The 17,364-nt window shown below is 37.4% G+C and overlaps 1 protein-coding gene across 4 annotated transcripts in view; it reads right to left on the bottom strand.

Annotated features, from left to right (window-relative positions):
- Nucleotides 1-17,364, bottom strand: part of PDSS2 (decaprenyl diphosphate synthase subunit 2) — a 132,805-nt gene that overhangs the window by 34,294 nt on the left and 81,147 nt on the right. For all 4 annotated transcript variants that reach the window (XM_080389826.1, XM_080389828.1, XM_080389827.1 and 1 more), the window contains one exon: nucleotides 9,276-9,474. In XM_080389826.1, coding sequence (XP_080245952.1) covers nucleotides 9,276-9,474 — 199 coding nt within the window. The remainder of the gene's footprint in view (nucleotides 1-9,275; nucleotides 9,475-17,364) is intronic.

Raw genomic sequence — 17,364 nt, 5'->3', positions numbered from 1 at the left:
AACCAAGTATGTCCTGAGATCCCACCCACCCAAAGATGGATGTTAACATGTATTAAGTCCTCACTCATGAAAAAATTAAAAAAAAGAAAAGAAAAAGTCTATTTGAGATAATATTGTTAAGACAGGGTTTCACCAGAAAGAGATTTGATTGCTTTTTATTCTACTACCACTCTCAATATGACTCTTATTATGTTTAAGAAACAGACTTTAAATAAAGCCAAGAAAACAGAACTTGTGATCTTCCACTGCTTCAGCTATAAAAAGAATGAAGCTGGCATCGCAAGTATCACTTATGGAGGACATCACCTTCCACAACCTTATGAAAATTCATTTTCATTTTATAATGTGCGTATGAGCTAAAGCTATTTAGCAACGAATTCCCCCATGATGATTATTCATGGCTGTGAAAGAAAGAGCTGTAATGAACATCTCTGCTTTTAAGAAACCCGGACAGTGCCAATACCTATTCTAAGTAAGCGGCGAATGAAGCAGCAAACTCCTGGCTCTTTAGAGTCCTTTCTCACAGTGTGAATCTCATGGAGAATAAAACATCACATACCCACAAGTTTTCATTATTTCAATTTCTTAGAATAAATTCTGTTGTCTTTTGAGTATCTATTTCCTACAATCTCTGGCAGTGATCAACATCTTGGATACAGTTTCTTGTTAACACTTAAGGAAATACCAAATATAGCTACTTTTTAAGGTTTGCCTCAACTCTTTGAAAGGCAATTTCTTCTTTGAAAAGTGAGGGGGTTTGCCTTTAAAAAAAATATAATAAGAACACTTCTTCCATAATTTTGCCTTAACATTCAATGAAACTGTTTTTATATATATATATATATACACACACACACACAATATGCACGTATGTATCTCAAAGCCTGCAAATACTTTTGACTCCTAAGCCATGTGTCCTCAGCACCACACAAGTGCCAATTCAGCGTCATACATTAAGGGAACAAATAACAGAGGGACAGACGCTGCTACCCCAACTATCCAGGACACATTTCCCAGGTATAGTGATTATCTTGAGATCTTGAATGACCTTTGTCCTTCCTCTCAACAAAATAAGCTTTTCCTTCAATTCCTTCAAATTTATTTTCACTTCTTCACTGATGCTCAACAGACATCTCTAAAAAGCCCTCTCTCATGTATAGACACATATTAGAGTTTTCCAGACTATCTTGTTAATTAGAAAGAGACAAACTAGTTATATCAGAAAAAGAACTACTTAACCACATGTTAGAAGTAGCTGTGTGTCTACCTCTGAGAAGGACAGTATTTATGTGGAATAATGACAGGCATTCAATTCAGAAACTCAAGCAGTAAACATTGACTTTGGTCTGCTAGGCAGACCAAAGCAGAAAGATGTGTCCAGTTGCTGCTATGAGGAAGGTGTATTCAGATGCTAGTTGGGGAAGTTGTTACTGAGATGATACAGAGGCAAGAACATTAAGCAGACTTTGTGCAAATCCGTATGAAAATCCTTAGCAGTCTATTGAAAATACATCAGAACTGAGTAGATAACTTTTTCCCGAGACTGTTACTTGCTCAGGCAACGCAGCATTGAGGCAGCATCTCAAACACAATTCTGTTCTCACCAGCTCCACGCCTTGATGCTTTCAAAATATTCTTGCAGTGTATTTTTGGGAAAAAGCTTCAATCTCAGACTTGATTCACAGCGATATCTATGACTACGTATTTTGGTATCTGTCTCAATCTCAGTCCTTCCATGTTCTGCAGCAGTCATTCTGCTACAAGGCACTGCACTGGTTTTAAGTCATACATGTCCATAAGGAAAGTGGCAGAAATAACTTTTCTTTTCTTCCTCCTTTTAAAAAAAACTTTTTTCATGCAGAAATGGGAGGACAGAAAAAAAAGACTGAAATCTAAACATCTAGTAGCACTATGGCCAAGAACCACAAAAAACCACAACTCTTTCAATACAGACCTATACTAACCCAGTGGAGTCTAGCTTTGGGGAAGTTTAACATAAGCATTAGCTTTAAAAAAAGTACAGGTGCAAAAGGCCACTAAGGTAAAGGATAGTCCTACTTGAGGAATACACTGATTAGGAATCAAGGCAAAGTTAAACGGTTATAATCTCAAAACTGACAATCACTGCAACGCAACAGAACTCTTACAGATCAAAAAGGAGCCTGTTTCTAACATATTACCACAATTACAGATTAAGTCTAACTTTTAGAATTTCAATTTAATAAGTTAATAAAGCTGTGTCACCTAATCCTCTAATTTAACTTCTCCCAAAGATTACTTTTCAAACATATAACCGCAGCCATTAAGATAATGAAATTTTACAATTATATTACCAGTTACAAATCGCAAAAGTCAAATAGAAAAAAAAAAAATCTGTAAAAGATTCAGAAAACTGAATGCTTCACTTGCTCAGGTGTTATTTTAGAGAATATAAATTTACTCCTTGAAAACAAAGGCAAATGATGCACTTGCTAAGGAACTGTTCCTCTGACACCAGCACAGAAAGGGGCAATGGGAAGAGCATAATGCAGTAATTAGGAGATTCACTAACATAATTCTACAATTTTATCATCATCATCACAAGAACTGTTACCTCTAATGACAGCAGAAATGCTTGACAAAAGTTTTAAGGCAGTGATATGGGAAAAAAATTGATTCTCAAGTACTGATTCCAATAGATTTTCGTATTTTCTCTCTAATATACAGGATTTTTTCCCCCCTAATGCTTACATACTTTCATCAACTATTATAAAGAGTGCCTTTTTGCTCTCAAAGGAACTTCACACGACTGTCAACAAAACTTTAGTAAAGAAATCTTAATAAAAAATCCAGTGTTTGAAACACTGGGCAGAAAAAACCAATACATGTCCATTAAAGTTTGTTTGAATTACAATCGCATTTATGTTTTACTTCAAGGTAAACTAAAACCAGATCTACCTCTCAGAATTGGATGCAAATTAGTAAATTTTGGTGCATCATGAAAATAATTAATAAAACAAGAAACATTTTTCTTAAGAATTGATTCATAATTAGGTACAAATCATAATGATGTATTCCTCAGTCCTGGAAGTGTGTTTGCATTCTCCAATAAAATCTATGCTATGTTGCCAATTTTGAGCAGGTATCTCAATACAGAACTGCTTATTTCGGGCTGCTCAAAGAACTTTATTCTGTAATAATGCAATCATGATGGCTACATTGTCTTATGTCATCTCGTACTAGGTTAAAAGTTCCAAAACATTACATTTCTTCCTTGGTTTTCTTCTCCTCCATTACCTAGATAAAACAGAGATTCTTAGGCATACTTTTCCATAAATCAGTTCAGAGCTCTTTAAACTTATCTATGTCTTTTACTAGTGTCTGGTTCTGAGACACGCCCCTGTGGCACTCTAAAACACTGAATTAGAATAAAAATACTCAGCAATGTACATACTATTCTATACCCTATCTAGTCCAGTAGTCACTGTCAAACAGTACCTCAGGGAAAGGTACAGAGAGATAGACGTGATAGCATACTTCGGAAAAGAAAAAAAAAGTTGGTTTTCTTATTTTTTTTTTCCTCTCAAGAGCTCAGTTTCTCTATCAAGGTTCATAACCTGGGCCTCAATCTACTCTCATCTCTGCTTCTTACCAAATTCATGCTTCAGTGTAACCCAGCTGCATTGTGAGCTGATCATTTTAAAGGTAGCCTCATCTATGCCTCATCTATGAAGGGCAGATTGTATTGGGGAAAAAAAAAAGTAGTGCATATGTGAGCAGAGGTGAAGAGTTAAGAATAACTATTTGCTAAGAATAAATATTTTCTATATTAACACTGTAACTGGGAGCAAACACATTTCTTCTAGTTCTCACCTTTTCTCCACGATTTTTTTCATCCTGCCTTCTTTGAGCAATACAGCTGAATCTCAGATCAGTAGGAAAATTCAGAGTAAGGGTCTTATTTTATGTAAAATATAATGTAAATATACTTCATGGGTATTTATAGTTAACATTTTCCACCAGAGAAAACAATGAATAATAGCTTTTTCAAAATAATTTTCACTGCTCTGAAAATAACTCATCTCACAACTACATTTACCAAGAAGTACCTTCTACTCACTTCAAACAACGAAAAGCACATTTCGGAGGGACAGTAATTTGGACCTATGACAAGTCAGTGGCTGCTAATGGCTGCCATTACATTGGCAACAGGACACTTCCTTCTAGAAAGGGTATTTCTTACAGGATTCTTGATGGTATGCACTCCTCGTGTTCTTTAGGATAAAGAGTTCTGGAGAGGGGACCAGAAAACTGCCACTGATCCTAGCAATCATTTATTTAGCCAATCCCTGATTTTTCACTGTTTTAATACTTAATTATTATTTGAAAAGTTTATGTTCTTCTCTTGACATCGTTCAAGGGAATAAAAATCTTGATACAAGTACTACCTTTCTTAGACAACATATAATAAATTGAAGATTCTAGCTAACTTATTTGTCAGTTCTCAAAAATGTCAATTTACATCGAAAGAGCAACTGGCATAATTCCAGAAAGTGGATACTCTCCATACCTTTCACTGATCAGCAAGGAACCAAGCTGCTCAAGTTCAAAACTAAGCCTTCCCCACAAGGAACACAACTGATGCTACAGAAGTAGAAATCGTAGTTCAAGATAAGCAGTTCTTTTATGAAGCACAATGTATATTCAGATTGTTGCAGTAACTTGTTGATGTTTATGCAAACACAAGGCCTATTTTGTAAACACCACATTTATGCCTTTAGGAATACATAAACTTAACATAAGGAAATGCATCTACTATGTAAGTACTACATCTGTGCTACTGTTTATTTATAAACAAATAATGCTTAATAAAACAATGCTCTATAATACGGTCTTCTGGCAAAGCTCTGCATTGACAGACAACATTCTTAAATTCAATTCCAAGCTTTCAGGCTGAAGATTTTTAAGTCCTTATGTGAACAGTTCAATCATTTGAACGAGTTCACCAAGTTACAGTAGGAAAAAACAAGTCATTCTTAAGATTCCAGTAAGAACTACAGAGAATATAACCATTACATGTATTTCAGGTTTTTGAGCTAGGCCTTTCTTTTTTTTTTTTTTTTTTTCCTTTTCTTCTTTTTTTCTTGCTTTTGGGGTGTGGGTGTGTGTGGTATTTTTTGTTTTGGATATGTTGGGTTTTGGCAGTTTGGTTTTACTTGGTTGGTTTGTGGAATTTTTGTTTTTAAATACAAAGGAATGCCTCCCTATCAGTTTATTGAGTTGCAAGCAATGCATTTATATATTATTTTATCATTTTCTTTAGTCATCAGCACATTACTGGTCATAATTACATCTTTTATGCACCCTCTCCATAGCTTCATAAGACAACTGATGATTCAGATACTCTAGGAAACTTCACCTTTAATGATGCAACAAGTTTCTTCCAACTTATCTGTGATATACCCTGGAAAAAGCACACTAGATGGTATCATCATGGTCAATATCATCATGTGTTAAAATGTCCATCTGGCTGCCAGGTGAAAAAAATGCCAATTAATGCTTGTTACTTTTGCTGTTTGCATCTGAATGCCACCCTAAAAACATTACAAGTGAAGGTTACTTATGCAGAAATCATAGACAAAAATATCAGGTTTTGCTACCACAGTCAAAGAAGGACTTTCATGCAATAAAACTTGCTGTTAGCAGCTTCATCCCCATATCCCTGGCTAGGCAAAGCAGAAGACAAATGTTAAAGATGTGCTACCTTCAGATGGCAACAATGAACAAACCATTAAACATATTCTTTCACACTTCTTAATAATTTATTCACATATTTATTTAAAACTGCACATGGTCATATATCCCACAAGATAGTTGGGAGCCATCTTATTTTGTTAGGCAAACATCGTTTACTTTTCCATCTCTTCCCACATCTACATATTTACAATGATTTTTACAAGTATCACAATCCTAGTATCCAAACACAGCAACCTCAAAATGAGAAAACCTATCAAAATAACCTAATCATCCCAAATAAACACATCCCAATCCAATAAATCAGCACGTTACCAGGCATTACTGTGTTGTTATTTAAAGAGCAAAAAACAAACATATCCTTCCTTGTCAAAGGCTCACCATTCCTAAACCCACTGCTGATATACCAGCTACTAAAAAAATCCCAACCCAACTCATCTTTGGGCTCTATTTTCTAAAAATGCATGGATTAACAATGTCCAATCTACTACAGGATGCAGATCTGAAGTAAGGTTTTATCTGTATCATCTTCAATTCACAACAATTTATCACAGCAATCAGCAGGCCAAGAAAAGCTACCATCCAAAATTCAAAGTAGACAAAAAAAAAATGACAGTTATATAGAGATGATCAAAAGTTAACATGAATGTACAAAAAAATTGTAAATAGATGAGCAAGCTAATGTTTTGTAGCTGCAGAAATTACTGTTCACTTTAAACAGTTTTTATTATCTGAATAAATTTTGCCATGATTACAAAAATATAACATGCAGTTCAGTAATTCATTTTAAGTCTCAGTCAATACCAACTTTGTAATCATAATTAATGTCTCCTAATTTCACAAAGTAGAAAATGAGAATGATTCCTCCTGAATTATCATGTGTGTTCAAAAATCAAAATTTTGGATGACTTTATAATAGCACAACAGCAAAATTTATCTTACAGGAGGTTTCCTAATTGGCATTTCAAGAAATCTAAAGTCTTTGTATCTCAAAGATATTAAAAAAAAACAACAAAAAATAACCCCACCCCCCTCCAAACCATTTTTTTGCATAACTTTAGCAAACATAGGAGAAGTATGAGCACTAGTTTAAAAGAAACCCCCCAAAATCAAACCCTGAGCCTAGACTCTTGTTAACGTCATTACAGTTATATTCTACTACAGCAGCGAGAAGAGGAGAATTACAACGAATTAACAACAACAATTCCTATATTTAATGTTATTTAAAAATCAAAGTGTTACCTAAGGCAATTACCTTGCAGCCTTTTAATATCTACAGGGAAAAGCCTAAGGGAAAATAATTGACTTTGCTAATTTTACCCTTGGCAATTATAAAATAGCTCTGCATTTCATTATGACTACAGAATTTCACATCTAATTGTCAGCCCCGAGAGAAGCACAGAGATAAATGCATCATACACAAGCTCAGACAAGAGTTTAACAGCACATTAAAATTATCTTGGTAGCAGTGGTTTCAGTTAATGCTGAAAAGCCCTTTAGTTTAAATTCTAGTCTATACAACAGCTATGCATGTCTATAGAGGTTACAGCCTACCATTGTCAGTACCATGTACGATCTAATCCTACTCATTTCATTAGCCAGTTTGCTGAGCTACCAAATAAATGCCAGCAAAAAAGCAGTACTGTGATTTTTACTTTTTACACCAAAGAAAACAAAACATTATGAAGGAAAAAAGTCAAAGTTATTTCACACTGCTGAAAAACAGATGCCAGATTTGAAAATTCATCATTTACAAAAGAATAAATACAGTATGTTTAAATCATTGCACCTGTCAAGAGATTTCTGTAGCTTGTACTTCAATTTTTCTAACTTTGCTAGTAGGGTTAGACATATGAAAAAGAATAATTTACTAAGTCAATCAATTTCCATAATAGCATCCCACTTATCGTATGTAGAAGCTATGAAAGTATTTAGATGTCAGAAAAATGAAAAAAGTGCTAAAATGTTTTGGCAGAATTTTCCAACATGCAATATAATAATTGCTTAAAAAAAAAAAAAAAAAGTAAGTATTTCTTTGCACTTGTGCCTCATTTCACTGTAGGCTTGTTTCCTGGCAAGCCTTCAGGGATCATGCATTCCTGCTGCAATACTTAATGATGTACTACATGCAAAGTAGTAAGTGCTACATTTTATAAAATTCCCTCTTATGTTGAAACAAAAAGTTGATATAGGGTTAAATCCTTTCATCTGTCTTGAAAATCTTACTAAGTACTAAAAAAACCCGAACAAATACAAATCAAAACTAATTAGTAATTATCGATTGCACCCTGTTTTGGTTACTGTATGACTAAAATTTTGCACTATTGCAAACTTTTTTTTTTAATATTTACTAGCAGTTATCACCATAATGCTTAACCCACTATTCCAGCAGAATGACATTTAATTTTCTCTTCTCCTGAATCTCAGCTCTATGTTACAAAATGACACCACTTTTGAGAGAAACTGTCACACTCATGATCAAAGCAGTACAGAAATACTCAACTACCATCACAAGGAGTTTAGCATGAGGATCTAAAAACAATAGACTCCTTAAGCTTAGGATTAAAACTGCGTTGATTATTGACAACCGCATGCATGATAAACATTTATTTTACATTACAATATGGCAGCAATCTTCAGATGTATAAAAAGTACCTCCGCAAAATAGAATTGTTTTCTGTTTCCACTGGAATGGCACACTAAGCTCTTCATCCATACACATAGTTAGGTGTTACACTAAACTGTCACAGGGATGCCCAGGAATTGGTCTCTACCATCGGAGGGTCTAAGAACAAGCTACACAAACACGTCAAGAATGATTTGGTGTAGCTAATGCTATCTAGTGAAAAGAAGAACCAGCTACAGAGATATCTCCTAAGGTCCCCATCAGTCTAATTTTCTAAGATCATACATATATACAATTAGTTCGTCATGAAAAACATTTCCCTGTAAAGTTTCAAAGAGTTTGGCTGAGCAGCCAGATTGCAGCTGCCCGTTAGAAGCCAGCAGATCCATGTTAATAGGGCAACCTGATACTCAGGGGCATCCAAATGCCCAACAAAGTAAGAGTATTTTATTAAGAGTAAAAAGTCACCTGAGCACTGTGTAGACAAAGCAATGAAGCTTCTCCCCCAAGAATTTCCTGAGACAGACAACCCTTTCACAAAGCACAAGGTAAAACGAAAGAACAAACCAAACTTCTTCAGCTGGTAGACTGCCAGAGGTGGTGCAGTTTGACATGTCACGAGGATGCCACTGCATATACGTTAAATTCACCAAATTAACCACTCATCCATTACTACAGTGCTTCAGAATGTATATTAAAGGCCTCACCACAGTAATTCTATAGGACTGTGGTAAACACGTTCACAGCAGCAGCAGCTTGTCAATCCATCTACAGCTACAATGTAAGTATGCTGATTTTCAAAGGATGCTCCATATATACATACATATCATAACTGCTGATTTTTTAAAGAGCCTCTCTTTCAGAAGATTCACTAATAGTTACTTGCTCTGCTAGTAGAAGAATTTTTTTCTTTTACCTTGGTATTCTGCAGCTGTGCAAGGCTTGTGCAAGCATTTGCTAGAAGAAAATCTCCACTCAAAACAGCCATTTTATTTCCAAATTGCATATCCTTCAGCGGGCCATCGCAGGACTTGAGCTCACCAATATTCACTATGCCACGATGCACCAGAAAGGCAGTGTGGATCAATTCTGTAATCTCGGCCAGACTTCTTTGACTGAAAGCAAAGAAAAAGTACAATTATTTTTGATGCTATTAATAAAATAGATTCGGGGGTGGGGGTGGGGTGGTGTAACCCAACTGCAATGTGCTAAGCAGATATTTTATGAATTCTCATGTAGCTCTTCTACCTACTTCTAGAAGCCACAACCAGGTGGTATCAAGCTCTGAGAACTATCACTAATATTTCCAGGTAAGTCACAGGTGCCACAGGTTCCATTTGGAGGAACACTGCCCTTTGTTTGAGTTCTTTCACAAAATAAAGCTAAGTAATCAATACAGTCCTCACGGTGCTTTCTTTTTCTGTTTTGTCTTCCAGAAGGCTGAGGGACACTGATGCGAAGAAAATGCCAAGCAGGAAGCACTGATGGGAAGGAACAAGGGACATATCAGCAGGGGAGTTGCAAGCAAGCCGATCTGAACACTGTAAGAATGCTGCAGTCAATGACTGCTCAAATTAGAGTTAAATTAATAACAGGATACCTTGCAGTTCAATAATACCAAGGGGGAAGTGTGCAGGGGGGAGACGAGAAACAGCTGAACATCTTAAAACTGTGTACTAATGATATTTCACTGGTTGTTTTAGTCACAAGCAGCAAAGGTGACTGTCTGGCAAAGGGGCAGACCCAGTTTTATTTGGATAGATTTACAAACTACTTCTTATTCCAACACACAGTGTGCTGCATTCTGAATTTAGGGGTTTCAAATCCCTGTGAATAGCTTGCCACAGTGGTTATACCACAGAGGCTTGCCCTCTGTTTATTTTCATTTTTGGAAAAGGCACAAAAAGAGTCATTAGCACAACCCTCTCCTCCCCTCCTCCCACAATTCAACCCTGTAGCCCCTGATAGTTAGTGACTGTCACTCCAAGGAGCCCAGAGATGTCACCTTAGCTCAGAACTACAACAGGGCGATGAACACACATAATAACTGAGCAGGGACAAGGAGAGGCGGGAACAGAGCAACACATTGAAACATCCTCTTAACGCTGCAAACCTAGATACATATCCCACCCCCCCCCCCGAAATCTTCAGCACATTCACATCACATCCACATCTTTTCTGACTCACTCTTTATTTTATGGAGACTTCACATATGAGCAAAAATCCAATGCATGCCCTCAACTAGACAGATGACTGAAAGGTTCCTAAAGTTCAGATTTAATTGCAAGCACGAAGGCATGCTATGCTCCCTGTGCTTATTCAAAAGTGGCCAAGCACTGATACACTAAGTACCCAAACTGCTCCATACCTTCACATACATATATACCTTCTGATACACGCTCAGGTTAGATTCTTCCTCAGTATCAGCACAGTACTGAGTAAATTAACACCGTTCCCTCTGGACAGTGCAGATGTGTTGCAACTGCCCCCAGTGATATTAATCTAAAGTAACCCTCTGCCCTAAACGTATCTGACCTGTGAAGAGCCCCAGTAACAACTGTTTCAGGCCAGTGATCCATGCCAATTAGCAAGAGAGAAGAGCCAGGAGTGTCACACAGCCTGGGCAGGCACGCAAAAGGTAGATGAGCTGGGGAGGGGGGAAAGGATAAACAGAAGTTCCCAACATATTTTGTCACACACTCAAAAAACTAAGCTGTTTTAAAATCTACCTTTATAATTCACAATTTTTGCTCCATGCAGGAAAAACAATCTGAAAACAAAACAGCTAGCCCTTCTCCATATAGACAACAAAACTGAAGGTGATGCTGTTTTCCAAAGAGGCAAGGGAGAAACTTGCACAATCTACAGCTGCAGTATTGTAATCACGCTTGGCTCAGCTCTAACAAAGGGTTAATAAAATTTTAAGCTTAGAGAAAAAGACTAACAAGACATCTCGATGCTCCTGCTGTCATTGTCAGGGCAGCCCTTGGAGGAAATGTCCATATCAATTCGGTTTATCAGATGGACAGCTGATCAACATTAAACAGACTTGCTCTGGGCAGACTGAGCCGAGCTACCTGTTATGAATAGCAATGAGAGCCCTCTGCTCCCCGCTGCCGAGCTCTGCCATTTCCGACTGCCACAGATCCCAGGACATATGGGGATCCCTAGTGACGAGCACATAAAGCTGCAGCTAACTCAAGCGATGGCTCATTTCCCCCAGCTGAAAGCAGGCATTAATATCCTGAGGAGATCAGGCTTGCCTCTGTGACCCCCAACTACTGAAGCAAAACAACGACTGTCCTATTTCTTCATTTAATAAGCTTTTAATGAAGGAAATCAAAATCCCCTCTTTGACTTCAGCATCGCTCTTCATGAAAAGGTTACACAAATACATCAGTGTCACGCTTTCCAAATGCTCAGGATCTGGATGTTTTCATTTCTTTCTCTACAACCCGTTTGTTCTCCAAACATTATTCATACTATTTGTGCTAACAAGAACTGTATTAGGCAGATAATCTGCAACTAATTCTGATCTTACACACTGCTCTTCCACCCTCTCTCTCTAGCAAACTGAAAATACAAGAACCAAAGCTATTGCAGAAATCCCAGGCAATAGATTTCTTAACGGCCTTTGTGATAACCTCCATAATACCCAGGCAAAATAAGAGGCCCACAGTGCTGCTACGGATACAGGAGGGTTCTTGACAATTCTTTCTAAAGGCCAGCATCCAATAAAAAAATTTCACTTATTAAGTTGCTATTGAATGGCTAAAGCAATACTATACACAGCTTTCTTGATCTGGAGTACTATTCGGTGATTAAGTAATTTCGTATTTGAAAGCAGCTAATCCCAAAATAATAATAAAAAATAATATTTATGCAACGCTAGACTTAAAACAACAACATACATCAGAGTACAAAAGCAGAAACAACAGGGCAACAGGATTATGAACTCCTACCGCTTCCATCCTGTTCCCGCTCCAAAGCCATGTTCAGACTTCTTTGTTAAGAAGTGGTTGCCGCAGGAATTACCTACATAGCAAGCTAGTACCGAGGAAACACTCAATGTTTTTAAAATGCCCGAAGTTCCTCAATAGAAGCAGGCTAAGAATTGGGAAAGCTTTTTCACCAAATGCTAACATACTTTCATGGCCTTCACCTCTGAAGCAAGAACTCCCTGCAAACCATCACCAAGTGCCCCAGAGGCTCCACTTACGGGCATCATGTTTTGAGAGATGATACAATTTTGACCTCCACACGTGCCCTAATCTCCTTTTCTTTCTCTCCTTCCAAAAATCAACCCATATGCAGGAATGGCTTTTCCAAAGAGGATGGTACAGAGGCTTGGACAGCGCCTGGGGGACCCTTCTAAGAAGTTTTGATGTGTTACAGTCAAAAAGGCACAAGATCCACTGTTAGGTGCATTATTTAAGCATAGTTAATTGTGAAACACAGGCCCCCCTCCCCTCCTCAATTTAGAGAATACCAGAATGGTTGAGGTTGGAAGGGAACTCTGGAGGCCATCTGGTTCAACCCCGCTGCTCAAGCAGGGCCACCTAGAAACAGTCACCCAGGACCACATCCAGGCAGCTTTTTGATATCTCCAAGGACGGAGACTCTGCAACCTCTGTTTACAGGAACAGGACAACAGGACATATTTATTATGCTTTCAAGTCAATTAATATCTAACACTTCAGTGACTACTTCCCCCCCCCCCCCAGTCTTTGATAAGATCCTCAGGCTTGCTCCTGGCTTTCTTTGGTTTTAGTTCTACTCTTTACTTCAAGGAAAAAAAAATATCTTAATTCACAGACTTTTCCTGCCTGTGGCAGGTAAAAGGGTGCAGCATGTAAAGTGGCCTCTTGTTTTTCTTCTCTTGACTCCCTGTTCCTGCACTTTTAGTACCAGTGTACCTAACCTAAATTCCCTGTAAAATGCTTGCTATGAAGTATCCCTTAGATTATGAGCTCCTCAAACAGTAAATGTCATCCTGGAAAGTACAAAGGAAACACTAACTTCACAAGTAATTAAAAAAACTCTTCAGCAAGGTCTGCTGGAGCTGTATTGACTCCAGGACTGTGAAACACCAGCTTGCAGAAAAATGGTAGAAAAATGCAAGATTAAGTTATATAGACAATTAGATCCTGCAACAAGTAAAACAAGTGCAATTTCTATTATTCCTCTATGCTTCCCTCCCCTGAAGTAACAGCAATCACAACCTACAGCACATCTTTTTTCTTGTGCTGGATAGCACCATCATAGCAATTCCCTTTTCAAATCACACAGACTAAAAGAAAAATACTCCCAGCCTGGAAGCAAAAGCATCAATTCCGGGAAGCAGATGAGAGAATCTAGACAAAGACCTGATAAGAATCGCTACCTCAAGTTCAGTTTAAAAGTGTTAATCAGAGAAGCTAGTAGAAAAACACCACCAGAATCAATAAGCCAAACCGATGTTTTCCAGGACTTGCAGGCTGGAACCAATAAAGAAAAGAACATCAAGAGGAAGCCTGCACAGTAAGAAGTATCTAACCATTGTAAGAACCAGAAAGCCAGGGACAATCCAGCTGTGCAAACAGATGAGGAGCAGGCGGGCTGGGCTGTCAAGGTAAGACTCTAGATACACTCTCTATAAAGACAAATCTTGTCATGCTAGGAGTTTAATAGTGAAAAGGATGCAAAGGACATTCTGCAAAGGACAGGTATTAAAAGAACATTTGCATTGCTCAGATGTGATGGCAAGCCTAAGGTATGTTTTTTAAGCCCCACAGACAAGGATATGAGAAACTTAAATAGCTTTGCATCTTTATTACAGATTTTGTGAGTACTAGAAAGTGTTAGAGGGAGACATCAATTACTTTTCCTTTTCTTAGAGATCCTTTCTACACTGCTAGAGAAGCAGACTGTAGACATTACCCAGTAATTACGTAAGTATTGTTAAAAAGAAGTGGCTTTACAATTTAGGTTTTATGGCTTTTTTTTTCCTTCCTTTAAAAAAAAAAAAAAAAAAAAAAAAAAGGAGGGCTGGCTAGCTTAACCTAGCTATCCAAACCAAAGGAAAAAAAGGGGAATACTTACCTGAAGATGCAAATAAAAAATTAATAAGATATATGGAAAAAGAACTCTTGGATTACTTGAACACTGATGCTAAAATATCAGTAACAAAAGTTAAAGCTACTCATTTATAAGCATATTGTCAAGTTTATTAAAATCTGACATTATTAAAATCACATACTATAATTCCCGTTTTAAAATCACTGGTTATCTCTGTGGGAAGATTCACTTTTCCAAAATGAAGTAAAGCTTCCAAATGAATTTTGTCTTTTTATAAGGCAACTATCAAGACTTAAACGTCTAATAAATAGACAACTTGGTGTCCACTACAGATTATAGTAACAGCTATGCAGAACATATCACGTACTACATCAAGTCATAGCAAGAACTAAGATGTTTCCTTCTATAAAGATGTACTTCTTTCATTTTCTAAATAATGATGCAGATATTACACAAGAATAATTAATACTCTGAATAATATATACTGGCAATGTACTGTATTGTCACTAGCTTGAATTTCTAAAAGGAAATTTCCTATCTCAAGAAATGTTGCATTCAACTTGAATTCTCTATTACAAATTTAATTTGCTATAAAATGTTCAGATCAGAACTAAAAATTTAGGTAAAAGTGAACATGATCTCAATACATTTGTTATATGAAAACAATATAATTAAAATCAGTATACAAACATTCTTTATACATATGACATAATATTCAGATAATGTATAAAACATTATACATGAGCGATACTTTCAGTGATAAAACAAGCTGAATCAGATAAATTAAACAGAAAAATATGAATAGCCTCCGGGAAGTACTCAAGAGTATTTTTCTGTATGACCAAAAGGCCATAAATCCCCAGTTAAAAAGACTAAGCTGCCTAAAAACAAAACAAAAAGCCAAAAAATCATGGCTTAGACAAAGCCAAACCAGCTATAATTCCTTCCCTCCCTAGCTCGAACAAACTGAAAAAATGATAGCAACAAATACAAATCAAAGAAACTAGGGAAGGAAGAAAATTGATAAAGGAATGAAGGAGTACAGAGACTGACAGGGAGCTGAGCAAAGGTAATTAAAAAAGGATATACTGAAAAACCCTCAAAGCCAAGAAGAATTTTAAGAACTGCAATGGTCCATTAGATAAGGTTGGGAAGAAACATAAGCATAAACAACATAAAGGCAAGGGATTTTACAAAGCCTGTTTTATTTATAAGCAATATATTTACACAACCAGATACAAATATCTTGTAGTCCAGCAGTGAATAATAATGCTCATGAACAGCAGTGGTTAAGATTTCACAGTTGTTAGGTCCAGAGAACTTGCACTTGAGAGAAGGCAACAAAAAAGGAATGACATAGCTGATAAACAGCAAAGAAAATGAGTCATCCTCAATACAGTCACCTGAGCTGGTTCGATATGCTTCACTGAAGTAGAAATACACATTGCAAAAAAAGATCAACCAAAAGATCTCAGCTAGAATTACAGAAAAGCAAACCATATACATACATGAACAGGGACTCTTTCGGGAAGAAAACACTCAAGATTTGGAAAAGGGTAGAAGGAAGGTAAAGGAACAGATGATCCCAGATAATCAGCTAAGGTACATCCCTTAGGGTATACCTGCTCCAAGACTCCTGGTCTCAGCTGGGACAGAGTTGATTTTCTTCTTACAAGCTGGGGCAGTGCTGTGCTTTGGATCTGGCGTGAGAACAATGGTGACAGCACACCGATGGGTTTGGTTGTTGCTGGGTGATGTTTATACCAAGCCAAGGGCTTTTTGGTTTCTCAGGCCCTGCCAGCGAGAGGGCTGGAGGGGCACGGGGAATTGGGAGGGGACACAGCCAGGACAGCTGACCTGAACTAACCAAAGGGATATTCCATACTATATGACGTCATGTTGGGGGAAGGAGGAGGAAGAAGGGACATCTGGCATTACGGTGTTGTCCTCCCAAGTAACTGTTATGTGTGATGGAGCCCGGCTTTCCTGGGGATGCCTGCACACCTGCCAGCCCATGGGAAGCGGTGAATTAATTCCTTGCTTTGCTTGTGTTCGCAGCTTCTGCTTTACCTATTAAACTGTCTTTATCTCAACCCATAAGTTTTCTCACTTTGACTCTTCCAATCCTCTCCCCATCCCACTGTGGGGGGAGTGAGTGAGTGGTTGCATGGGGCTTAGTCACCGGCCGGGGTTAAACCACAACACTAAGATAGGGGATACCACTGTGGTCAAAAAGGCTAGTGGGATCCACTGATGATTTAAGGGAAGAATACTAGCAAAAGCAGTGTTTCTGTCAACCCTAAGTTTCTGATGCCAGTAAAAATCATTACTGGGAAACTTCATTCAGGAAGAATTTGGGAAAGCAGGAAAAAGTTGCGAAGTCACACTAACAATCAGAGCAAAGAAAACAGATGAAGTGAGAAACTACATCTATTTAATGTAAGGCGAAGGCTGATACTGAATCTGCAAATTGATATGGTCATTGCCATTTATAGAAAGTTATCTACACAACAGAAAACAAATTCAAGAGGAGAAAATAGACTATCAAGCAAAGATTCAGAAGCTTGAACCTAAGCAAACCCAGAGAAGAATAAGCTGAAGGCACTTTCCAAAATCTATTACAAAGAGCAACGACGGACTCTCCAACAACGGCACAATTGAAGGTAACACCTGATGAAATCCCATTTAAGCACAAGTATTAAAGCTGATTAGCGTTAAGGAAATCCTATGCCCTGTTTTGTATTGCAAGTTGATCTGACTATCAAAATGATGTCTCTTAGTTACTCATGTATTCATAAACCATCAAGCCAAGGGAAGGAAAGTTTTCAGGAAATAAACAAAAGATAACTTAGCTTTGGCAGCAGATAATGTTGGTCCCTGTTATCTGAAAACTTACTATCAGCCAGAAGTCCATTTTCTTTTAAGGAGTTATAGGTGCTTTCAGCATT

This window comes from Falco punctatus (assembly GCF_963210335.1).
Source record: "Falco punctatus genome assembly, chromosome: 5".
Classification (NCBI taxonomy): Eukaryota; Metazoa; Chordata; class Aves; order Falconiformes; family Falconidae; genus Falco; species Falco punctatus.
The sequence above is the reverse complement of the archived record's forward strand: the minus strand, read 5'-3'. Positions and strand labels throughout refer to the sequence as shown.